This window comes from Heliangelus exortis, chromosome 1, assembly GCF_036169615.1.
Source record: "Heliangelus exortis chromosome 1, bHelExo1.hap1, whole genome shotgun sequence".
Classification (NCBI taxonomy): Eukaryota; Metazoa; Chordata; class Aves; order Apodiformes; family Trochilidae; genus Heliangelus; species Heliangelus exortis.
In genome coordinates, this window is record NC_092422.1 from 60,709,799 (window position 1) to 60,736,720 (window position 26,922).

Here is a 26,922-nt window from a genome sequence, read left to right on the forward strand (position 1 = left end):
GGACCCTGTGGCTGATCAGGTCCCCTGGGAATAACTGCAGTTTCTCTTTGACTTGCAGCTTACAAGGGGCAACAGAGATGCAGAAAAAACACTGGGGCTGTGTGGCCTGATCCACGAGGATTTGCCTGTGTAGAGAAACTACTGAGGTGCAAGTGTGCAGCCAGCTGGGGTGGGTTTTGGACAGAGCTGAATCCCTCCATCATTATTCAGGGAAAACACACTTGCAATGTCTTTGGATATTTCCTGTGGTTTTATACTGATGTAGATAAGAGTTTAGTTCCTTTTCATGGTACCTTGGCTAGGGACTAGGGGCAAAGTGGCAGTTTCTGCATCCATGTTGCATGGTGGAACCAAATGCTGCTGTTTGCTGCAACTCAAAGGAGCCTTGAGCTGTCGCATCTCACTGTGAACAGGGCCAGGGCACAGCAAAAATATGGCAAGAGCAAATGGCAAAAAAAAAAAAAAAAAAAAAAAAAAAGGGTCAGAAGTAGGTAGCGCTGAGTGTGGGTAGCTCATGGCTGTGTGAGGGGCATCTTGAGAGGCTGTGGGGGCTGGGTTATGCTGTGAATATTGCTTAGTTTCAGCACATTGTGTGACTCTTCTGCCCCTTTGTCAATTTTGATTCAAGAGCCTGGAGGTGACTGAAGTTGTTCTGAATTTCATATGCAGTGATATGTAGTGGATTTCTATAGAAACCCTCAGTTACAGTCACAAGACTGTGGTAAGCTCATAACCAATTCATAAAAGACAAAGAGTTTGCATTGTCTCCCCTGACCTGAAATTTGGGAGGAAATCCTGACCCAGGGCATTGAATCTTTGTGTGTATCAGAGCAACAGCTGCTGTCACGGCTCATGAGAAAAGATGCTGCAAGTTGGGTAGGTAGAAGTTGACCCAAGAGATGCAGTTAGTCACTTTGAAGCCACTTTTCCCTGGCCCCTGATGCTGTGTTGAACATTTCCATTGGCACTGGGCAAGTCTGCCTGTGAAGGCTAAGAGCTGGTACAGTTATTTTTACTTCCCTCCTGTCAGCCCACACTCAACATAACCTGTATGTGGTCCCTGGGCTGTGCAGGTGGTACTGTGGGCAGTGGGAAAGTGATAGCTGGCTCCAGTGCCAGGCAGCTTGAACTTGATGATGGAGTGTGGAGAGTGGGTATCAGATGCATGAAAGATAGCTTTGACCTCCCACTACAACCTGGAGATGGATGTGTCTAAGCCCCCATGCTCCTGCAGGATAATCTAGGACACGTTCCTTGGCAGAAACCCCACTGAGCATTTCTCCAGCTGCTGGGTTGCCAGCTCGAGTGAGTTTTACTGCAAGTCTCGCTATATTTGGTAATTTTCTTAGAGCCTGAGCTCTTGGAAATGGGTCATTAGTAAAAACATTTTTTAAAAAAAAAAGCCACTTCACCCCCACCTCCTTTAATGTGAGGGTTTTATCAGAGGAGCTGAGAACAGACACACTGCCTAGCTCCATCCCCAGAAGCAAACAAGAACCTGAGACTATGCTTTGCTTGGGAAGCTTGGCTCACATTTAAGGGGTAATTCAGGTTAGCAATTCCAGCATTTACATACCTCCCAAGGAATTTTCCCTAAGATGATAACTAAATATAGGTTAAAAAGGCACTGAGCAAGATTGAAAACAGAAGAAAAAATGCTACTTCTGAGTTGTTTGGATGTTTCTTCTTTGTTTCAGAAGACATTTTCTTACTTTGCCACAAATAATACTGAATGCAGCTTGACTCTTCTGAAAATAACACTGAACGAAGGAACCAGATGGATCAGGACTAACGAGACAGTTGTCCAAAAGAGATTCATTCACTGGGAGGCCTAATCACAGCCCCTAAGACAAGTGCCCAGGCCATCAACAGACTAATATACATCTTTTGGCAGTCACTGTTCCCCACAGGCTTGACTGTTGCTGCCTACTCTATGGCTTGCACCACAGAAATGATGTGATGATGCTAAAACCGATGTGGCACTTCCCACATGAGAGGATGAGTGTGTTTCATCCCCCCTGGAAACGCAGCCTCCAGCTGTCTTGCCCTATGCTAGAGGTTTCTTAATACCCTGAAATTAGCTGACTAAGAGATGAAGGAATCTAAAGGAGCATTTGCTATATGTTCAGACCGTCTAAGCTTTCCATCAAATAAATCCTGGTCTGATTTTCAGCCCTCTGGGAACGGTTGCCACAGCTAACATTTGCTACCCCAAATAACCCCGAGGTGACCTTCTCGCTGCAAAGCTTCAGCCAAGAAAAACCCTATTTAACATAACAGTGCACAGCTTAGAACATCAACTTGAACCATCCTGACCTCTGAGCTGCTGGGGTCTGTGCAAATTAATTTAACAATAGACAGTGTTGAAAGGGAGGAATGTTTCAAAGGAATTAAAAAAAAAAAAATCTCCCTCATCCATCTCCTCTCGTTTTAGAAATAGTCAGGAGGCCTTCTTTAGAAAAATTAAAAGTGCTCCTTGTTGTGAAACAATGGGCTATATAAGGGGAGGGGGGAGCACATTGGTTTCTTGCATCGTAGCCTGGCGAAGTAAAATTTCCCATAAAACGGATGCTACTTTTGGAAAATCGGCTTTTAATTTCCATCGAGGAATTATCTTTATTTCCTGGGATGCTTCAAGGATACTCTTGGGGTTTGCCTTTCTTTTTCATAGCTGCTGCTAGTGCTTGTATTAAGCAAATAGGTAAATCTCCCATTTCTGCTGACTTCACTGCTTTGTACCTTGCCTCTCATCTTCCATGGCTTTCATGCAAACAACCAGACTGGGTTAGGAAAAAGCCCCACTCCATATGGCAGCTGGAGCTTAAATCAGTTAATGATTGAAAGAGTCCATCAGAAAGGAGATAAGAAGGAAAAGGAGGTCTTCAGCCTCTGGGTCAAACAGACTTAATACATGTGCTGAAGAGGAAGCTGAGTTGGGTAAAGTCTTGGGTGTTTTCCCAGGTGCGGACTTATTCTTCTGGTCCTCCTTGGCAGAAGCTTTCCCTCCAGCAGTCTTGTGTGTAAGTAGGGAGAAGAATTATTATGTCAGGGAGGTTGGGGAGGGGGGGAGGTGGAGGCAATGAACACCATTAATGATAATTTTTAAATTCATGTAGAATTGATTTGACAGCTTGAAACCTGTACGATGAGCATAGATGAGAGAGGTCCGAGTTGCTTCCTGAAGCATCCAGTGGGCTTCAATAATTCCACCAGTGAAACCATCTGTTTTTTCTTTATTTAGCCAATGTAATTCATCGTGATCATAATTTCTGGTTTCCTACACAAATGTTTTTCTTTTTGTAATTGAGATGAGCTGCCATCAGGAACTCAGGGCATGCGTCCAAGTTCATCTCCAGGTGGTATCCAGGGAGATTCCCCAATGAGCAGCAGTGGGGTCTGCCATAAGCAAGGAGGGTGGTAAGCGTGTGGAGGAGCTTCCTTTTCCTTCCAGACATTCCCAAAGCCAGCGACTGTGAGGTGTGAGAAGCTGCAGGGGCTGAGGGGGAGAGGACTGAATGTTTAGTGCAGAGGGAGATAAGATAAACTGATATTTTCTTGGACTTACTGCAGCTTTCCACACACAGCCTTCAAGATCCTGTGAGGTTGTAGGGGTCCTTTTGCAACTAATACAGTAATGACCTTGAATTCGCTTCCAGCTCAGCTGTACTGCTGGAGGACAAGGCTTTTCTTGTGAGCAAGAAAACATTAAAGCAGCACAGAGATTTGCCTGCATAGCTCCGGTCTTCAAGAGATCTGAGTATCCTTTCTGAGGCCCCATTTGCAACAAGGGATTGTAGATAAGCTTCTGCAGTAGTTAATGTGTAAGGTTTGTAGATTTATTCTCACTGATGTCTCTACTTTTGCTTGCAGTGCTGACAAATGTGCTGCGGCATGCTGATTTTTCTGTTTTACACAGATAATTTTTTGCTGCATGAAGAAGGTAACCATGCATGCTCTCATGTGCATGCCAACCAAGACAAGTGTGCTTCTATTTATGACTTTGTGAGTGTTGGGGGAAAAAAAACCCCACATGATTTGCTTTGGTTTAAAAGTAATTAATAGTGCAATTCATTCCTTTTTCAGATTAGAACCTGAACATCAAATTTAGGAGTCCAGACTAATTCTTCATGCTTGAGGCAGTGTGCTGCACCAAACAGATGTGATCACAGCCTATTAGCAACTTTCATAGTCCCACACCTGAATTAAGATTAAACCCTTTCTGTTTCTTACCAGTTTATGGTGATAAGAATTGGGACAAATTTAGGAAAAACATGGGATTTTGTTATGGATTACATTTAAATACTATTCGGAATACTTGCGTGACTCAGTTGAAAAGATTGGTAACTTCTTCCTTTTTAGCTTTGACTTCCTGCAAGCTTGTCTGCTAAAAAGATTCTGCAAGATGCTTCCTCTGCAGATCCTATAAGAAATGTATATTCAGCAGGAGAAACATCTGACTGAGCAAAGAGTAACTTACACAGTGGTTTGGAAGCCACGTGTTGAAAAGTGCTGGGGAAACACAGCAGGGAAAATGATAAAAAGGGATGAAAGCAGTTCAGGCGGGTGAAGAATGCTGATTTAAAAATGCAAACCATCTGAACAGTGATGAGTGGGCAGGTTGCAATAACTTCAGGGCAGACCTAAGTTGCACAACAGTCATATACTGTAAGTTGACTCCCACAGGACATAGCCTGTAGTGATTTAAAATTGGAAGGAGTTGGGGGGAGCTTCAAGATGCTGCAGAGAGCAATCTTGCAGAGAGGCAGAATGCAAGTAGGAAATGGGTCAGTTGGAGTAATAGTTCTTTTTTTTTCTATGTGTTTTCATGTGAGGCAAGCCAAATGTGTGTAGAGCACAGGGTTATTTCATTCATGATGTTTTTTTTTTCCAGTGTACTAGAAATTAACGTCTTTGCAATGACATTTGGTCATTCAAGTGTGATATAAATCCTCTCTCTGGACACAGTGTTGAATCCGAAAGTCAGCTTGCTTTGTTAAATACTTTAGGCTTTGCCTAGATCATGAAAATAGACTGTGTTTGGAAATGTGAAGCTGTGGCCTCACATTCCCAGGAGGTCAGCAGAAGTGCTAGCCCAAAAGTATCCCTGCTAATACCACCTGTGGTTTGTTCTTGCCTCTGCATTGTGGTAGGCAATCTCCTGTTTGTCCTGAAAGAACGAGATGTGTTACCACACTAAGGTAGATAAAGGGACTGACTCAGCTTAAAAAAATCCAAACCAAACCAGAAGAACCCTCTAACGTATGTATTTCCCACCCTAAAATCCTACTATATACATTTTACCAGTCAAATTTGTAATATGCCAGCCTCATACCCAGGGGATTGTGGTGGCAGCAGAGTAAAGATCTTTTAATCATAGAATTTTCAGTGTTGGAAGGGACCTTTAAGATGTAGAAACGAGAGAGCAGGGAGTGACTTAGACCAGTGTTATTACTGCTTTCTTTTTGATGTGAAAACAGCCTTAGTTACAGCCTCAGCCTAAACTTTGAACTCAGCTTTGATGTACTTTAGCAGCTTGCAGAGAGGTGGTAGTGTATGGTGACCATGGTTTTTTGTCCCTGCTCATGGTCAGGTATCAGCAGGCAGTGTGTTACCAGAGGTGTGTGAGATGTGTGGGCTTTTCAGATACAGGGTGATGAGATGATGGCTCCTGAGGCTGTTAATGAAATCCGAGCCCGCCCCCACTCCCTCTTTTTCCCTTTTCTAATCACAGCTGGCTTGTACAAGTGGCTCTTAAATTGTACCATTGAGTGGTCATTGAAATAAATGAGGTTAGAAATAAAACCTCTGAAGAAGGGGTTTATTTTTAATCCAGATCAGGTAAGTGATCTGTCACTAAGTAGTGTAGTACACTGACTTCCACTGCAGTGTAGCAACTGAGGCTGACGATGTCTATAGTGCAGGGGGCTGAATGATAAAGCTTATGGTAAAGAATGTCTGGATTTTTTCAGCCAGCTTTGTTACCAGTGCCCACACCACTTGATTATACAAGTGAACTTGTGTAAGGGCATTGTGTGTGTGATGGTCCAGCAATGCATTGTGTATTTGCTTTGGAGTGCACCCCCTTCAGTCAGACTTTGAACCATGTAACCCTCCAATAATGCTCGAGTTATCCAAAATCCCCACAGGTATCAGTAGAGCTCAGTTTTCCAGTTCTTAAGTCTGACATTCCTTACCCACTGCTTCCATGCAAAAATCATTATCTTAAGCACATGTATTTAGTTAGTTGTGCCATCCATCCCCCTTTTTGGAAAATGCAGACCCCTCATGCCTTGGCACACAGAATTCCTTCCAGCCACCTCAGCACGTGTGCTGCATCCATAGCAGAGGTACAACAGATGTTCTCTTATTTGGGTCTGATCCTGGGCTGCAGCAAAAGACGTTGCCCAATGACTGTGCCATTTCCTATCATCTGAGGAAAAGCAAAGGCTTCCCTCTGACTCACCAGTCTGATGCCTTTCCCTATTCTCCCTTGGTGATATCCACAGGGCTGTGGGCATTGGAGGGATGCCCAGTTGAGAGTTTGTGCCCCCCTGCCCAGTTGCACAGAGGCTTGCCCACCCTCACACCATGTAAAGGACTTTCAAGGGCGAAAGAGAAGACAACTAATATTGTTCCCACTGTGCATACAGCCAGGCATGGCTTTTGCTTTTGCTCTCAATGCTATGCTCTGTATAGCAGAAGCAGGCAGGCACATGATCTCCCTGAAGGCAGGATCCAGTGTTACTGTAGAAACTGGCCACCAGCTTCTTTTGTAGCTGGCAGCTGTCACTGTGTGGTTACAGCCAAAGTGTGTCACTCCTACAGTGTCTGCAGGCTCCCAACTTTGCTTCTGCTTCTGAATCCTCTGTGCTACAGCTTGGAGATTAATTCTGCACCTTCTATCAAAGCGTGTTAGATATTTCTGAATTGTATCTATTTTTAAAACCGTTCTTGATTAATATTTGATGTTCTTTCCAGGTTTCATTTTCCTTCACCAATCCTTCAAGGCACAGAGGAGCTGCTAAAGGCATTGCCATGAAACCTAACTTGAAGCAATGGAAACAACTCATGCTGTTTGGGATCTTTGCATGGGGTCTGCTTTTTCTGGTGATATTCATCTATTTTACAGATAGCAACACTGCTGAACCAGTTCCCAGTTCCTTTTCTTATATTGAAACTAAGAGGCTTTTGCCCCTTCAGGGCAAGCAGAGAGTTATCATGGGAGCGATACATGATCCATCATTCTCTGAAACCATTGATGGGAACCAGGTACTTCTTAATGAAGATCTCTTAGGTACATTTAAATCGGGGACTGGAAGTATTAAGAAATGGACTGATTTGGAAGATGCCTTTAGGAGTGAAGATGAGTTTTTTCCATCCCAGGTAGGAAGAAAATCAAAAAGTGCATTCTACCAAGTGACTGATGATTATTTATTTGCTGCTGGTCAGCCTCGCTCACACAACCACCTTGAAGAGATAGCCAAATTCATCTCAGCCAATGAGGAAAATCCCAAAGTAAATATTTTACAGAACAACTGGAGCCATCGGAGAAGAATGAGGAGAAGGAGCTCAAAGCACAGGAAAAGCCAGATGCTTGACGAGTCTGATGACTGGGATGGACTCTATTCCACAATGTCGAAATCCTTTCTTTACAAGCTTTGGAAAGGGGATGTCTCTTCCAAGATGCTAAACCCTCGACTGCAGAAGGCGATGAAAGATTATTTGAGCACCAATAAGCATGGGGTGCGGTTCAAGGGGAAGCGAAACTCCAAGTTGACAGGAGACCAGCTATTCTGTGAGCTGAAAGAAAGGGTGAATGTGAAAACAATAGATGGCAAGGAGGCTCCCTTCTCCACTCTGGGATGGGAAAAGCACGTTCCCCAAATTCCACTGGGCAAATTATATACACATGGCTTTGGGAGCTGTGCCGTAGTTATGTCTGCTGGTGCAATACTCAACTCCTCTCTGGGGGATGAAATAGGTGGGTGAAATGCATCTATTCATGTGCATACGTATGTACATGTGTGGATTCATGTCTGTCTTTCAAAAGGTTCATTCTTCTCAAGCAGAGGTCTGTAAAGCCTGGTTGTTCTCTCTCACCAGCATTACATGAGTGTGAGCTTATGGACTTCTGTGAAGCTGTTCACTTTCAGGACAGTGTAGCTGAAAAGAAAATCAGGTCTGAAGTCATAATTTGATTTCAAAAAAACAACGGTGCTTTCTTACCATATTACACCTTGTAATATAAAGGAGGCACTGGTTTCACCATATATCATCATGCCAGACTTGACATTTTGCTGTGGTGTGTCTTTGTATCTTTGTATTAGAGCCATGTTCAGGCTTTATTTTGCAAATCTGTGTTATACTTGATTTTTTGCTGTGGCTCATAGAGACACTTCTTGCGGTTGCTGTCCTGGAGTGAATGTTGTTTCTGTGCCAAGAGGCAGTGGAGCTTTTTCTTCAACTTCTACTTTCTAGAGTTCATAGACATATAGAATTCAGACCCTTGCCCAGGGGTAAAGCCCCATGACCTCTTTTCTAAGCATGAATTTAAATGAGTTCAAGTATCTTCTCCCATTGTTTTTTTCATTGCTGACCTGAGTCAGTGAGGTTATAGGTGTGCTGCAATGTCAAAAGTCTATGAAATTCCCCACTTTAAGGTGGGAGTTTTGTGGTAGCTATTCAGGAAAGGGTTGTAGAGCCATAAAACTAATTCAGGTCAGTTCTATTTTTTCTTTAAAAAAATGAATGCTGCTACTCATGTTAATGCCTCAGTAGTTCTTTTAGTAGTATGTGTGCAGTACGCTAGGAGCACTGAAAGAAGGATGAAATCCATGTTCCAAACTTGCTTCTGGAACAAGAAGAGTTATCTCCTTCAGCTCTCTATAAAAACCTTTTGATGTGCTCTCAGTAATCCTCCCGTCTTCCAGGACTTCACATCCCAATGCCTGCTTCATCGTACTGAATCATTTCTTTGACACAGATGGGTTTTTTTAAATCTCTGGGATATAGTAGAGCTGCTATCATCATCAAACTGCTCTAATAGGCTTCCAGCACTGCACGGGTGCCTGACCAGCCTGAAGCTAAAATCACACCAGGGTAACCCCAGTTTCACAGGAAGCACCACTGATTTATAAATCTTTGGAGTGAAATCACCTAAGAGTTACTCCCTTCTCCAGTGTGTTATCCTTGACTGAAACAATCATCTTCTGTCACTGTTCCCCAGTACATTCAGATTACACTGGTGTGGATTAGCACTGTGCAGAAGAATCCATCACACACTGTCGCATACTTACGTGTTCATGTATTACAGCGTGAATCATCACATATTTGCAGCCCAGGTATGGACTCGGGTGCTTGATGGAGTATTTGGGGCCTGTATGGTCCTGTGTGTACCCACAGAAATAGTCTGGGCACAGAAAGCATGTGCCATTGTCTGAGGAAGAGCTTTTGATGTAATTGGGGAATTGTCATCTTGTGCCCTCTAAAAGGAGAAGATACTCTTTGGAAAGGCCTGCACTGAAGTTTCGTATCTCCTTCTACCTGTTGTAGAGGAAACTGTGTGGGGCAGCAGGAGTCGCAGAAGGTTTTTTTCTAAGTGTTTTCCAGGTCATGGACAGGTACTTGTGCATGCAGAGAATTTGGGCCAGAACTGTGAGGGAGAGCTTACTGCTTAAAGGTCTGGTGCAAACCTGTGAGTCTTAGTGGTCATAGAATCATAGAATTGTCTGGGTTGGAAGGGACCTCAGAGATCATCAAGTCCAACCCTTGATCCACTACCGCTGCAGTTACCAGACCATGGCACTGAGTGCCACATCCAGTCTCTTTTTAAATATCTCCAGGGACAGAGAATCCACTACTTCCCTGGGCAGCCCATTCCAATGTCTGATCACCCTCTCAGTAAAGAAATTCTTTCTAATATCCAACCTAAACCTCCCCTGGCACAACTTGAGACCGTGCCCTCTTGTCTTGCTGAGAGTTGCCTGGGAAAAGAGACCAACCCCCCCTGGCTACCCCCTCCTTTCAGGGAGTTGTAGAGAGTGATGAGGTCTCCTCTGAGCCTCCTCTTCTCCAGGCTGAACAGCCCCAGCTCCCTCAGCCTCTCCTCATAGGTCAGCACGCTCCTGGGAAGTACTAATACACTGGAGACATCATGCCAGTGTTTCGCAATTAAAATGGGGAAATGGAAGTTTCAGCATCCATTTGTATCATTATCCCCTTGGGGAAGAAGTTATGCTTCCCCTGCAGAGTCCAGATATATGTTACAGATGAGCTCTTTGCTGTGCCTTTCCACCTCCCCTTTAGTCCTTGAGAAGAGTGACCAAGAAGAGAAGGAACAGAGTACAGGATGTTGCTGTGCATGCACAGCTGTAGGAGAAGACTGTTCTCTGGCACCAGAGCTACCAGTGCTTGGTGGAAAATGCAACCAAACCTACCAGTTCAGAAGCACCTTGGGCAGCTGGTTGTGCTGCTGCTCTATGGAGTCAGCCAGGCACCCATTCCAGGCACCCATTCTGAGGTCCTCCATGTCCATGGGCATGGCAGAGTCAGCATCATGTGGGAGGTGGGGAAAAGCATCCCATGGATGAGTTCTGGCTTTTAGGCCGTGGACTGTACAGCCTTGGTGGATGGAGTTGCTACAGGCAAAAGGCTTTTACTGCTTATTCTCCTGAAAGAAAAAAAAAAAAAAAAAAAGGCTTGAGAGCAGCGGTGGAGGACCTTTCTCTTCATAGGACTTTAGCTCCCTCTTCTGTGCTCTTGTTGGAAACGCAGACAGAAATCTTAGTTTTTCTTCTGCCTTTTGCTCTCCTCCCTTTCAACCCTCCGGTTGTTTTTCAATGAAATTAGTTGGGAAATACTGTGCAAATACAGCAAACACTCTCATTGTGATCATGCTGTTTAATAGGAGACCCAGTTATTTTGGCACCATCTGCAGTCAAAATCAAAACTTTTCATATCTTTACAATTGTTATCTCCAAATACTTAATAAGATTAAAATCAGTTGACTTAAAACCAGCTGTTATCAGTGTTGGGCTGTGTACTGATCATATAGTTCACAGTGAAGGAAAGTTTTTCACTCTTAATACAAAGAACCAGCATGGCTAATGTTGGAAATGCAGCACACTGTCTCTCAATTAAGTCAATTTCATAATACAATTTCCATTTCCCACCCAATTCATAGTTCTCAGTCAACAGATTGTCAAAAAGTTATCAAATCCTGGTCCCAATTGCTGTTTTTAAATCTATAAGCAGGTTTCATTTGCTTTGCTTTTCCTTCTCAAAAAATGTGAAGTACTTTGTGTCCGGGACTTTGTGTTGTGCAGCTCCTATGCAGTCAGTGCTTATGTTTAGGCAGATTATGTCTAGGTATTGAGATTTGGTTTGTCCCTGCACAAGGACATAAGAAAAAATCTCACCTTCTGAGGAGTTGAGCACAGTGGGCATTTGGCAAAAATCTCTTTTCATGTTAAAGTAAGAACGAATGGCTGGAAGATCCCAGTTTGATAGGATCAGGCTGAAATCCAGTGAAGTATCTTGGTTATTTTTGGAAACTTCTGCCTCCTTTGAGGCATTTTTGCTCCATTTTTGAGCTACAGATGACCCCATCTGAAGTGGCTAAAGATAAACAGCTGAGTAAAATACCTATGGGTTACATGCCCATTTTGGCCTGAATCATACCCTCTGCTTCCATTGATAGAAGGGATAGAAGAAATCCAGATTAGAGGGCTATTGAGGAACTGTATTTTTGGGCAATGGGTATGTCTTAGTCTCCCTCACACCTTTTTGGGCTTTGAGATCTCTTTAAAAGAAGCACTGGGAGACTGATTATCTTTTATCCAGCAGAGGCTTGCACATAGTGTCTACCCTTGACCCATACTTGACCTGTATCTGCTTTCTGTTCTACTTGACTCCAAGGTCAACAGCTCATGGGGAGACTTTGATAGTTCAGCTCTGTTAGATCTTTGCTACCAAGGGATCCTTGGGTTTCTGTGTATGAGCAGGTTTGTGGTCTGAGTTCCCTAACCAGACTCTTTACAACTTGTATGGGCCTTGAGAATCAAGTACATGGTATGATTAATAGGTTTGAGTTGGTTTGAGATTTTCAGGTATTATAAAATACTCTGAAGCATGAGCTGAAGTGTTGTTACTCATTCAAATCTGCGATTAGATGTCCTTGCAATTACTGTGCTTTTGCATGGAGTAATTAATTGTAAATCTTTCAATAGAAATAGCTAGTAATTGTGTGTGCGGGATGTAGTAATAACTTTTCCACAGTAAATTCATCCAATTAATAGAAATATTTAAATATAGCAAGCTACATGAATAGATGATTCTGAACTTTTTTCTAGTGGATTTTAATAATGTTAATAACACGGCAGATACAAGAGGATTTTTCTTTGCACATAGTAGGATGTTCAGCATCCTTAGCGTATCAGGATTAGGAGAAATGTGTTAAGTTTTACATTATCTTAGATAATTTGTTTTATTTTGCTGTCATATAATCCTGAGAGAAATAAAAATTACTCCTGCATTTATGCTTCTAGATTCTCATGATGCTGTCCTAAGATTTAATTCTGCTCCAACACATGGCTATGAAAAAGATGTTGGAAATAAAACAACGATGCGGATCATTAACTCTCAGGTAAGACCTTCCTTTTGTAAATTCAAGTCAGTATCACTTCTGTACAATATGACATTAAATTAATAACTTTTGAAAACGTGTTTGCTAATCTGGGAAACAGGTAGTGATTTAACAGTCATGATGTAGAGCAGGTACAAGTTCTCCCTTATAGGGCTGTTCCCACTGCTGTCAGTGTAGAATGATTGCAGTAGCTACTTGTTATCCATGTTTTAAAGAATTTGTTTGCAAAGTTTCTCATTTCTCCTACATCTGGATTGGCTGTGCAGGATGTCAGAGGCATCAGTACAGAAGACCATCACCATACTGCCTCTGGGATCTTCATAAAGGCTGAGCTGTGGGGATCTCAAAGCTCTTTTCTCATATTTTCCAGTTCCCCAGTTACCTCCTTACTGGAAGGTGAAAAAAGTGAAAGTTAGTTGTATTAATACATAACTTTAGCAAGTCATTGCTCTTTTAAATTTTGGAATGAGCTTGTGAAAACTTTTAGTGTACGCTGGATATTACATGTAAGGCGAGTTTATTCATCTGTATGGAAACAGAAATGGGATTTTCTGCATATGGCTGGCAACAAATAATTGTACATTAAGCTATAGTGACACCTTATGGTTGAGAGTAGTTTTTCAATTTTGAAAAAACTATTTCCTGAACTGTGGTCTTGGGCAAACCAAGCCTCTTCCCTCTTTATGAAGCACACCCAAAAAGCAACAACAGAATTGCTGTGAAATTTTAAGTCATGTCCAAATCATGAGTTTACTTAGTTAGTACCAGTTGTGTGGTTGGCCATGTAGCATGCTCTTACATCATCTTACATGAGACAGACTGATCCTTGATGAATGAGAGCAGAATTTCCATTTCCTGTTATTCTTAAGAATTTGTTCTTTTTTTTTTTTTTTGTTCTTCTTAAATGACTGCCCATGCAAAGTCAATCTTCAGTGGCTGTGTTCTCAGTATGTGTAAGTTTATGTTGTTTGCCACCTTGGAGAAGACTGTTCACTGTCATTCCCTTCACACTTGTTTTTTAGCTCTTTGGGAGGCTGCAGGACAAACTAGATCTTTGAAGTGATCTGGGTTAGATATGCCACCTTTCCTTTTCTCAGGGAAAGAAAGCAGAAATATATTACTCTGGCTTAGGTGCTGAAATCCGTGTACCAGAGAACATTGATCTTAATGTCATTTGTTTTACTTCTTGGGTTTTGTTGGCATTTTGTGATTTACTGTTAGCCAAAATGTCATGGTGCTCACCGTGCCTGAACTCCTGTGCCAGGCTAGGAAGAGGATATAGGAACTATTAAGGGGACTGATCTCAATAGGGTCCCTGTAGGAGAAAGAGATCAGGGATTGATCTGGGCTTCTCACTGAATTTGCTGGGGAGCTAAATGGGTAAATCAGCCCTTCTGATGATGGGCTCCTTCTGATTCCCAGAGCTGCTGTGGCACTCTTCCAACAGGCTAGGAGTGGAGGGTCCCATGGTCCTTCTTCTATGCTCCTTTGCTCTCCACAAAGCCTCTCAAGAACTGGGGCATGGCTAAAATTCAGGCCAAATTCAGCTCACACAGCTTCCTCATGCTTGCATTCTCACCACCTTTCTGCTCCTTCAAAGAGGTCAGAAGCTCCCTATGAAGCTCTGGCCACCTGCTGGGAAACTGACCTTCCCCTCCCTGAGAGAGAAAACTCCACAGACCACTTGATAAAAGTTGCTTTCCCTACTAAATTTCCCAATACTAAAGGTGGATTACCCGTGCAGGTTTACTGAATCTTTTTCCTTCCTTCCTGCTGGAATTCTGGCATTCAGTTGATTGTAAGGTAACTGAGGGCTTCCTCTTCCCTGTTGAAAACTTAAAGGACATGAAGGAAGGCAGTGCAGCCACAACAGATATTGTTATTCCAGAAGAAACTCATCTCATACATATGAATACAGGCTCAGTAAGACTAAAATTTCTGTGGACAGCACCTCCCAAGGACTCTTGCTTATTGAAAGGCAAATAAGAGCTCCTTTGTATGACAATTGTAGAACCAGGCTTTTAAAAGCTTGACCTTTTGGTCTGTGTATTCTGTGCTCTCAAAAAAGGAGTTTACATTCTCAGGCAAAAACTGCTTAGAGAAATGGAGCTAGGGATGCTGATAGCAGCACAACTAATTCCGTTCTTATAGCAAGGCTGATGGAAAGTCATTAAGCTCAAAGTTTATGGTAGGAAGAATATTGCTATGGCAACAATATTATTTTTCTGAAGAAGAATATGCATAATCAAACATGGCTCATTGGATCCTAAAGGGAAATGAAAATTAGTATGAATTTATTTGTCTGGAATGTTGATTAGTTTAACAGCTGGATTCATGGTGTTAAATTCGTGCTGTTTCAACCAATGCTGAAATCATTCCGCTCAATCCTGCCTGAGATTGGATGCATCAGGGATCAGAGGGATCTGGTTAGGTATGCACAGGGTCCAGGAAGGGAGGAACCAGACGGAGTGAAAAGAAAACTTCCAGTGAGCAAGAGGATCAAGCATGGTACCAGGATTTGGGAAGAGTTATATCAGTAAATCAGAATAATACGACAATTATTTCAAAAATAGCCTTGTTACCTGCCAGTTCCTGGAACTGTTTTTCTAGGTATACCAGCTCTTACAGTCAAGGTCTAATTTGCCTTTTTGGAATTATTTGAAATTAGACTTTCTTGCTGATTAAATGAAAAAGCAACCAAAATGGGAGAAGAGGGCAAGGAAGAGGCAGGGAAAAAAAGGTGACATTATTCTTAGGGACTATAGCCTTTCAAAGGTTGCTCTGTGTCCAAGAGGAGGATCATGTCAGCAGTCTGAGGTACTGTAACTTTCATTTTCAAGTTCTTGAATACATGGTAGTGTTGATATACAAATAGGTAATATCTCAAGGGGTCCTATCACATCCCTTGCAGATTGAGAGTAATTCAGCATCCTCCAACTTCAAACTGTAATGAGTGGTCTTTAGGGCTAAGCTGCTGCTTTAATTTTTTTTTTTTTAAACGAAACAAGCCAGAATTAAGAGCAGCGTGGGGAGTATTCTTCATTTTAGAGAAGGATTTTATAATTTTTCTGAATCCTGTTTGCTTTTAACACTGTGAAATTCTTTGCATCTGTGTTTGCAGATTCTCACCAACCCAAACCATCACTTTGTCGACAGCTCCTTGTACAAAGATGTTATCTTAGTAGCCTGGGATCCTGCCCCTTACTCTGCCAATCTGAATGTGGTAAGATACTTGCTTGGACCTCTCTCCCCAATCAGTTTGAAAACACTGGAGACAAAGAATGTATTTAGTATTGCAGTCATCTGCTTCTCACTTGTCAGTCCCAAAGTCTGCCTTTAAGGAGTAAGGAATACTACTTCTGCATGAATTGGTCAAAATCAGTTTATTGGTCAAAAGCTTTTTGGTAGCTATCCCTTATACTGGAATGGACTGCTCTGAGATGGTAGGATAGATGGATGATGAGGTTTTATTATAAAATATGCTATTTTCACATAGCAGTGACTTTTCTGTGTGTTTGCCAAGGAGAAAATGTTGCTAGATTTCAGATAGAGGTTTTATCAGGAAAGATGAAATGCTGCATAATTTTTTTCCTCCCTTCTCCTCTGCTTTCCCAGACAAAATACCACGTCATAATCAAAATCTTTCTTGGTGCCTTCCTTACTTCTCAGGCCTCCTCCCCACCAGTCTTCCCTTTTTGCCCAGTCCTCTGCAACCATCTGTGCCCCAAAGTCCACCCCCTCACTGAGAGCATCAGACATCCATCTGGTTCTCACTGGGGGAGCCTCTTCTTTGGCTGGTGCTGCAGCTCCAGTGGACCAGTTGATGTGATGGCTCTTGGCAAGGGGAACTTGGAGCTGAGCAGACTGCAAAGTAGAGAGAAAACCTTCATCTGCTGAACTCCCTTAGCAACAGATGTCAGAGGCTGCCTGCTTCCTACACAGGCTGCTCCTGGGCTTCTTCACGTGCTGTTGCTGCTGCCTCCATCACAGACAGTGACACTTGGAGAGGCAGATTTCACCCCCATGCCTGGATCTTGTGTCAGGGCTCTTTGAACCCCTTTTTTTAATGTAGGCCTGTGAGTAGGGGGTGGGGTTGGCCCCCCCTGCTGCAGTGAACTGTTTGTTGGGAATCTTTATGAAGAGAGGAAGCAGAATAGCCTGGAGTGAGGACTGGTTTTCTGGGAGACACATCCACCCGTGCAGGCTGCTTTGCTACCTTTCCTTCTGTTCTGAAGAGCCTGAGTGAAACTTGTTCACATTTTTCTGTGTGTAGTGTTAAAAACACATTGGATACCATAAGATTTAAAAAAAAATCTTATTTTTTTTGTTCCTAGTGGTATAAGAAGCCAGACTACAATCTGTTCACTCCCTACATACAGCATCGCAGGAAAAATCCAAACCAGCCATTTTACATTCTCCATCCAAAGTTTATATGGCAGCTCTGGGACATCATTCAGGAGAACACTAAGGAGAAGATACAGCCCAACCCTCCTTCTTCAGGCTTTATTGGTAGGTGCACCAAAGGTGGGCCTGATATATGTGAGATTTTAAAGAAAAAAATTAGATTTTTTTATGTCTGCACTGCATGAGGATCAAGTCCACATACATGCACTGTTTGCCCTATCCAGAAACAATGACTAGCCAAAATACACAGTATGAGAACTATAAAATTATTGGGTGAATTTAATGTTCTGTTTTTGTGCCCTTCACATTCACAATATGCATACCATGCTTATATAACATACAGACATCTGTGAGAAATTTGTATTATCCCATATTCATTTATCTGCTGAAAACTTACTCTGTTCTGAAGTTCTTTGTTGGGATCACAGAGTACTGATGCATCAGGACAGAAGTGAAAGCATGTGACAGATCCTGAAGTAAGGATGAAATCACTGATGCTGTCTGACACGCCAGCCTGTATTACTTTCCCAGGTTATGGAATGGGAATGGGATTCCCCATGTCCTGTCATGGCTTCTGGTGTTCAGTCTGGAAGTGCCCAAAGCAGCCCCCTTCTTCTTACACATGAAGTAATATAGTTTCACTGTGTTTTTTGTCCTTCTTTATTATTTCTTGGGGGATAATTTGGCACTGTGTCCCCAGTTTATACAAGATAATGACTTATGCCATACATAAGAAGGTCCTGATCATGAATGTCTAAAGGATGAAAGTAGAGTAGCAAGGCTGGGTCAGGGTCTTCTTGCTCACTCTTCTCCTGCTCACTCTTCTAGAGACACAGATAGCTCCAGACACCTTTTTAATTTTGGAAACTCCATCCTTTCCTCCTTGACTTTTTGATACCACTCTATGTATTTGCTGCAGTCAGAAAATGCTGTTACCATCCTTTCTATCTGAATCTGAAAGCAAAGATGCCTGACATTGCATCTGACATGGGAAGACCAGATCTGAGCACTTATCATGGACTCTGTACAAAGTAGTGGCATCCTAGGACATTGTTGACGCCCACCAAAGGCCTCAGAGAGGATGCTGAGGGTCTCAGAGGGATAAAATAAAAGGTGTCTGGGAGATGCCCACCTATGACTTGGGTGGGTTGTGCCTACTTGGAGTGTAACTGAAAATAAGGCCTTGTGTGTAAGAGAAGGATGGCTTGGCAGTTGGGTTACTTCCTGAAGTGAGGTTTTTGGAACCTTCTTGTAAAAATGCATGAGGAGAAGCCTGCTCATGTGGAATGATCTCATCAGCAGTATTCACATTTTGTAAAAGCATTTCTTGGGGCAATGAAGTTGTTGATAAAAATAGGTTAACAGCTGCTGAACATAAGAATAGAAAGGGGGATCATTGTGCTGTCAATCTGTAGTTCCACCACACATAAGAAACATTTCTCAAAAGCTTTCTTTGAAGAAATGGTGTTAATTTCAGTATAAGAATAGAGCCATAATCTGCAGCCCCAAATCACAGAATGTTAGATGTTCGTGACAAAAAATACCCTTCAAGCAGAAAATGCTTTGAAAATATCAATCATTAAACAAGCAAAAAGATTACCAACAAAAGCTGCACAGATGAATAGACTCTGTGTGTACAGATGCAAATTTAGCTCCTTCACCTTTACTGGGAGTTCATTTATGTTGTTCTTTTCCAAAGGAGATCTTAGAAATTATGGTCTATTATTAGCTATAACAAAACAAGGCAGTAAGACAACCTTATTGGGAGTCAGACTGTCCACCTCATTTGATAACTAAGTACTGTTTTTACAGATGCATTTTAAATATTTTATTAGGGAGAGGCTTCCTATTCAGTGACCTTACTGACTGGATGTCTGTGCTTTGCATGTGTAATGTAATATAAACTGAGAGACAGCACAGAAACAGCAACTGCCTCTTGTCAGGGATGGTCATAAAAGGCAAGATAAAAATGTAACATAGCTTGGCAGAAATCTAAAAAGTCATGTTGGTCTTCAGATCAGCTATCTCTCTGGAACATGTGTCTTATGAGGAAAGGCTGAGAGACCTGGGGCTCTTTTAGGCTGGAGAAGAGAAGGCTGAGACAGGATCTTATTGATGTTTACAAATAACGTTGGTGGGTGTCGAGAAGAAGGGGTCAGTGTCTTTTCAGTGGTGCCCTGAGGCACAAACTGGAACACGGGAACTTCCACCTCAACATGAGGAAAAAATTTATAGTCTAAGGGTGACGGAGACCTGAAAGGCTGCCCAGAGAGTTTATGGAGTCTCCTTCTCTAGAGACTTTCAAGACCCATCTAGATGTGTTTCTGTGTGACCTGCTCTAAGTGATCCTGCTTTGGTAGGGGGATTGGACTCGATGATCATCAGAGGTCAGTGCCAACCCCTACCATTCTGTGATTTGATGATGCAGCTGGAACTGAAGCTGTCAGACACCTGCATGAAAGGCATACCATGAATATTTAGCTTCTACCTTATAAAATTCTGAAATAATTTCCTATAAAATTAGTAGAAAAAAATGGCTAAGTGACAGCCATCATTAAACCATGAGTGGTTTAATTTCAAGAAGATATGGGAAAATGGTTTATTAAATGGCTATACTGCTAATACCATTGTGCTCAAAACAGCTGTATGAAGAAGATGGGTTGTTGTTATATAGAGCGTATGAATTTTCACAGGCAGAGGGACCTGTATCCCTGAATCTGAGCTCTTTAGAGCATGGATCATAGTAATTCTAATCACTTTATTGGGATACCTTATTGTAAGTCTGTATGCAATGCACTGCAATTGGAATGAATAGACTGCAGAAGAATCTGGTCTCACAGAATCACAGGATGCTAGGGATTGGAAGCGACCTCAAGTTACACCATCAGAAACTCAGGCATCCCCTCTGTGAGCTGCAGTCATTTGTGGAGGAAGTGTAGCAGCAATCCCTCAAATTGCTGTTGCTGCCAGTAGTATGGAAAATGTAAAAGAAAAAATGGTTCTGGGTCAAGCGAAGCACTTTTTTATTCAAGCTTTTTAAACCTCTTTAGCCCCAGTTTACAAAACTGAACAAATGTATAAATGAAACCATGGAAACATCAGACTATTTGCTTTCGGGAATGTTTCAGGGGGATTTTGACTGTTTCGTCAATAATTACATTTTTTGCCTTTCTGCAGCTTAGCACTGTTTATAAGAAAACAAGTCTTCCCAAAGGGAGGATGCTTGGCAGAATGTGTTCTCCTTGTGGTTTTCTGCAGCATTGAGTCAGCACCCTTAAGCAGTGATCAGTTTCAGGGGAATCTTTTAACATTGTTAGTAGCTGTATTAAAGTACTTAACCCACATTAAGTTTATTGGTAAAGGGGCTAATGGGTTATTTGTGGGGAAGAGGTGGTCTCTTGCATTCTAGGACTTGAGGGGAATGAGAGAGTGAGAAGAGGTAGGATCTTTGACTGGACACTGGCAAATGTGGTGCCCATCTATAAGAAGGGATGGAAGTGGGATCGAGGGAACTACAGCTCTGTCAGTCCCACCTCAATGCTGGGGATGGATTACAGAGCACATCATCTTGAGGGCCAACAGGCAGCATGTACAGGACAACCAGGTAATCAGACCTAGTAAGTATGGGCTTATGAAAGGCAAGTCCTGCTTGACTCCATCTCCTTCTAGGACCAGGTGACCCTCTTAATGGATTAAGGAAAGGCTGTGGATGTTTTCTACCTAGGCTTTAGTAAAACCTTTGACTTTTTCTCCTTTTGGAGACTTTTTCTCCTATCGGCTTGGACAGGAATACTCTTTCACTGGATGAAAAACTGGCTAGATGGCCAGGCCCAAAGCGTTGTGGTAAATGAAGTTAAATGCAGCTGGTGGCCAGTCACAAGTGGTGTTTCCCAGGGCTCAGTACTGGGCTCAGTTTTGTTCTCTTTTTACTGTAAGGGTGACGGAGCCCTGGAACAGGCTGCCCAGGGGGGTTGTGGAGTCTCCTTCACTGGAGACATTCAAAACCCACCTGGACACGTTCCTATGCGATGTACTCTAGGTGGCCCTGCTCTGGCAGGGGGGGTTGGACTAGATGATCTTTTGAGGTCCCTTCCAACCCCTATGATTCTATGATTCTCTTTATAAGTGATCTGGATGAGGGGATTGAGTGCACACTCAGTACGTTTGCAGATGACACAGGGTTGGCCCAAGGTTTTGATCTGCCTGAGGGTAGGAAGTTTCTGCAGAGGGACCTGGACAGACTGTATCAATGGGCCAAGGCAAATTGTGTGAGACTTAACAAGTGTCAGGTCCTGGACTTTGGTCACAACAACCCTATGCAACACTACAGGCTTGGGGAAGAGTGCCTGGAAAGCTGACAGTAGAGGACACTTGGAGGTGTTGGTCCACAGCCGACTGAGTATGAGGCAGCAGTGTGCCCAGGAGGCCAAGATGGCCAGTGGCATGTGCCAGAAACAGGGGGGTCAGCAGGAAAAGGGAAGTGGCTGTGCCCCTGTACTCTACACCGGTGAGGCTGCACCTCAGACACTGTGTTCTGTTTGGGGCACTTCACCCCACAAAAGACATTGAGCATGTCCAGAGAAGGCCAGTGAAACTGGCAAAGGGCCTAGAGCACAGGTCTTAACATGGAGTGGCTGAGGGAAAGTGGCTGACGGAGCTGGATTTGTTTATTATGAAAAAACCAACCAAACCAAACAAAACAAAAAAAACAAAACAACTACCTGAAAGGTTGTAGTGAGGTGGGTGTCAGTGTGTTCTCCCAGGTAATCAGCGACAGAACAAAAGAAAATGGCCTCAGATGTTAGAGGAGATGTTTAGGTTGTATATTAGGATAAAGTCTTTCACTGGAAGGGCTCAGGTAGTGGAACAGGCTGTCCTTGGAAGTGGTAAAGTCACCATCACTGGAGTTACTTAAAAGACATCTAGATGAGATGCTTAGGGGTGTGGTTTAGTGGTGAACTTGGCAGTGCTGGTTTAGCAGTTGGACTTGAGGATTTTAAAGGTCTTTTCCAACCAAAATGATTCTGTGATTCTAAATATGTCGCTGCTTCCAGACATTTTTGAAATGCTACAATATGCACACAAAACAGAGGTCTAAAACCAGCTGAGATGCATGCAACCCAACACAAATAAGCTTCTTCCAAGAACAGAGTTTCTCCATACCTCTCCATCAGATTCTAGCTTGGAGATGTTCCTGTCTTCATTTTTTATTTTTTTATCAGCATGTCATCTCACAGCAGCCTATCCATCACAGGTGCCAGGCTGCACCCTAACAATACTACATGCAGACCCAAATCTGACCAGTCTTCTGCTAAATTTGTTAGTGCTTTAACATAGTTTTCTACCCAACCTGGTATAGGTCAGAGTTCTGAACGTCACTGAATGTAGGCTAAACTTATTGCCTGTCAAATTCCAGCCCTTTTGCTAGGTGTTACTTCTGGGGCTCTGCATTGTGTAGAATGGATTAACTCGGCACAGACAGTAATACTTCAGTGTTGTATTTTCTAGTGGATACATCTCAAAGGCCATGAATAATGGCCAAGAAAACAGATTAGGTTTTTTGTGGGGAAAGGTTCATCAGGATCCTTTTGTCTTCATCTTGGAGTCTTTTCTGGCTTTTTTCTGAGACACTGATGTGGACTTTCACTGGCTTGTAGCTTTGCCTTATGTGGCATGTCATATCTTAGCTAATGTCACTCCTTAATATGAATTACTTACTCTTTGTCACTCTAATCCTTATATGAGCTTTGAGAACTCATTATTGCATATTTTTTTACTGTTTTTGCAGCTGCCACTACTGTGCTTTTAAACAGAACTCTGAACAGTGTTTTCATCATCTTGCATTAGCATCGGGCATTTGCCATGGTGGCTTTTTGCAGTTATATTTGTTGGTTTACATTTGGCTGAAAATTGGCTTTTTAAAATGAGTATTGATGTGTTTACATCCCATTTTTTATCTACTCCACTTTCACAGAAGAAATGTAAACATCCAACCACAAAATCTGGGATTTGGATTCCAGTGGCAAATCCTAAATTGACAGCTGAAAAAAAGTGTTTATTAGGGGAAGGATTTGTTCTCTCTTCTGCCAGCAGAAATATCTGTTCACTCCTTATGATGCACTTTTTGCTGTGAAATATGAACTCCGTCTTCTTCCCTACTTTCTGAACATACCAAAGCTCAGTTTTTAATTCAGGTTGATGGTGTATAAATTGACAGTTCCTATTTTTACCATTTAGCTGTAAGAGGACTGTTCCTATACCATCCTTGGTAGCCTGTGTAAACAACCTAGTGTTCTGACCTTACATTTTTCTCATCTGAAGCACAAGACCAAAACTTCCTGGAGTTCCTCATGGGCAGCATTCCATGAGCATTGGAAGGGATGGTACCTTAACATTCTGAAAGTCTGTGAGTTTTTTATTAGTGTCTGGATTATATCAAGGCTTTTCTATGAAGATTTTGCTCCTGCCCTTTGTTTACTAGATGGATTTGCCATGAATTCTTATTTGCTGTAGTCCAGTACACTGTGCTAGCTTGTGTCTTCTGAGGTGACTTCACTTGAAATTCACATTTATATACCCTTATATACCCAGCAACTTGTGTCTTTAAAGGGCTAGTTAAAAGCTCTGCCTGTGGCTCTCTGTTTTTCTTGTCCCAAAAAGACATGGTCTTTATAGATCTTTGCATTTTAGGTTGTCTGTGTAGGTTGTCTTTGCTATGTGTTGTAGCTTTTAGTGTAGTGTGTGAAACCACTGAACAAAAAATGATTACTGAATGCCCAGATTACTTTGCTTCTCAGAGAAAGGAAGGCTTGTTTGAGGCTTTACAGGTGGCATTACAGATTTAAGTTACACGGTGATGAATAGTTGCTAGCATTATTTTAATCTTCATTTGCATGCATCAAGACAATAGTACAAGCAAGACTTAGCATTACACTGCAATATTAGCAGATCATTGTATGAGTAAGAAGTTTAAAATGGCTTCTGCAAGCGTGTTGAATAGAAGAATGCAGCTGATTTCCAGCTCTGCTTGGAAAAAAATACACTCGCATGGACTGAAAGCAACAATTTGACATATTAAGAGTTGCCTTTATTACTGTTACTTACTCAGCTGTTTGCCAGAAGTTGGTTAAGGAACAGAATAATGCTTACTCTTTTCAGCTCAGTTTTGTTCAAGTATTGTCACACAAATAAATAACACCTCCAAATACATAAGCTTTAAATTCTTATTCTACTAAAAAGCACTCACATTAGAGCATCCGTTTCCTGAAATACAGAGATAAAAGAGCAAGCTCTCCTCTTTCAGCACCCCAAATAACATAGAATTTTTTCCTGTTCTAATGTATCACCCATATTTGAATAATACATTTTGAATTATATTATGTTACTTGACAGCATTTTCCAATGTATGCTCCTATTACAGAATATATTATCATGATGAGTGTACAGCTTTTTGCATTCAGCATTAAGTAATAAATACATCATTTTCTAGGTCTACTATATAATGCAAATACCTACACATCAAAGATAAATACTGAACAAATTATTAAGCGTAGGCACAGGGTCATTTGGTGACAATTAAGTTCTTTAAAAATACTTTATTTTCTCGTGGTTAGTATTTGTCGTAGTTCATGAACTAAAAAGATGGAAAAAGAATCCTGTTTTAGAAATGCAGTATTTTAAAAAGCCAGAACTGCTTTGGCTACGTGTTCCAAAGCATAACTGAGGCACATTTGGCCCAGTTTCAAGGAATGACAGATCTTCCTCTGGTACCTGAAATCCAATCAAGAGATGCTATAGAAACAGAGTGAGATAGAAGACTGTAGGTTCTAAATGCTTTATGTTTCTTTGTAATACTTTCAAGCGTACATCTTGCATGACATAAACTCAACTGGTGTGTCTGGCTGAATTCTGTAACTAAATCTGTAGTGTGTGTGAAATGAGACACATTATGAGTATAATAATCAGATTATGTGTATTTAAATGTTTTCAGCATCTCTTACATTTTGGTAAAATGATGCCGAGGTCTTGCTGAATGTTTCAGTTACAATCATTATTCTAGATGGCTTCATACAGCATCCATTGTATTCAGGTATATTAAACTATATTTCATTTACTGGTAAAATAGAGAGCATTCTTCTTTAGTGTGCTACCATAAAATCAAATTGTACTACACAAAAAGATGTTGGAAATTCAAAACCTCAGGTCATTAAAATTGCCAAGAACAAATAGAAAAACATTTTCTCCTTTATATTAGAATCCACACATCCATACAAGGAATTTATTCTTAATTTAATTCTGGTTTAAACGTTTTCAGTGTAGATTATAAAAGTTCAGGGAATTTATTCGTGCCATCTGGACTAAGTTTAAACCATAGCAAACACTTTCTGACACAAAACATATCTGCCAAACAGGAAAAAAAAGCAACACAACTTTTTGAGGACTCTAAAATACTAGTATATAATATTTTGATATACATAATACCTCATTAGCATTTAACATTGCACTGTTGTAACAAACTTGCAGCTTGACTGTTTCTCTGACACAATTTCTTTGGAGTAATATATTTTAAAATATTCCTTTTTTTTCAACTTTTTCGCTTCAGTACAGTATTCAGGAACATTGTTATTCAACTATAAAGCATTCATAAAGCACACATTTGAATGATGTACTATAAAACAACCTTTCTCCACACAGACAGAATTATTTTGCATTTTTCCATTCGCAAAGTTATAATCCAAACAGGATTTTTTAAAATCCAGCTGGGATATTAGATTAGATTAGTATGGCCTAGAGAGAAATATCTTCAGTTGGGATTTTGAGTGTGTGGTTGCACCAATCACGTTTGGCAAAGCTAAAATCATGCCAGATACCCTTTTCCCTTACTATGAAAATTAGATTGGATATTTAAGACCTAAAAGTTTTAAAACTTAATTATCAGACCTGGAAGAGACCTAGAAGTTACTTTCCCACCCGCTGTGCTGGTTTCACTCATGCCTACAATACTATTTTTGCATGCTCCAGTAAGCTTCTAAAGTGATTCAATAGCTTAATTTCCATCCTTGGAGATATTCAGTATGGGGCTGCACAGGTCCCCAGGCAACCCGACCTAAGTTCAGAGTTGTCTTTACTCTGAGGGGAGCCTGAGCTCTGTCACCACAGTTCCCTTCAGGCCCCTCCACAGATCTCATATTTCTGCTGGTTTCTACTGGAGCTTAACAGGTTCCTGACCAAATCCCTAGCTATGATACTACTATTACTCCTGCTAGATTAATCTAGTTAATCTATTTTTTACTGAGCTTTTTTAGGGCCCACTGATGGAAAGCAGACTTTGCATTGTGCCCCATAAGCTTCTGTTGGCATTCATTCTAAGGAATACTTTGCCCCTTTTTTGGTATTTGCATGCAATAGAGAACTTACAGGCTTCTTTGTTTAGGTTTTACTTTTTAGTAAGTCGTGCATGACCTCTGGACTTCCCTAAATACTTTCTTATTCTCTGTTACACTCCTAATCTCATACTTTAAACCTTAGGAATGTAAAAAAGGCCATCTCCCCTCCACTTAGCCCTTGCACATAAAATTGACTTCTCTTTATGGCCCATGGATGTCTCTGGTGCAGGTCTGTGTTTGAGTTTGTCAGCCTCAGACTTACTAGAGGGAAAAACAGGCACCCTTTAATTTGGCTATGGGACCTGTGTTCCCCTCTAGTATGTGGAATTTTCATCTCATACTGGGAGTGCCAGTAAAACACCCACAATACAGGTATCTGTGCTGCCATTCAGGCTTCCCCAACAGCCAACAGAAAGAAACAGGAATTTCTGGAGCATGACTGGTAGGATTGATTCTTTTTTTTAAATGTTTACTCTGGAGTGAGTAGAC

General features: G+C 41.7%; 1 protein-coding gene across 1 annotated transcript in view; it reads left to right on the top strand.

Moving 5' to 3' along the window:
- Positions 1-26,922, top strand: part of ST6GAL2 (ST6 beta-galactoside alpha-2,6-sialyltransferase 2) — a 52,539-nt gene that overhangs the window by 18,760 nt on the left and 6,857 nt on the right. Inside the window, exons 2-5 of the mRNA XM_071744614.1 lie at positions 6,979-7,981; positions 12,546-12,643; positions 15,765-15,866; positions 16,978-17,152. Of these exons, the coding sequence (XP_071600715.1) occupies positions 7,036-7,981; positions 12,546-12,643; positions 15,765-15,866; positions 16,978-17,152 (1,321 nt within the window). The 5' untranslated portion in view covers positions 6,979-7,035. The remainder of the gene's footprint in view (positions 1-6,978; positions 7,982-12,545; positions 12,644-15,764; positions 15,867-16,977; positions 17,153-26,922) is intronic.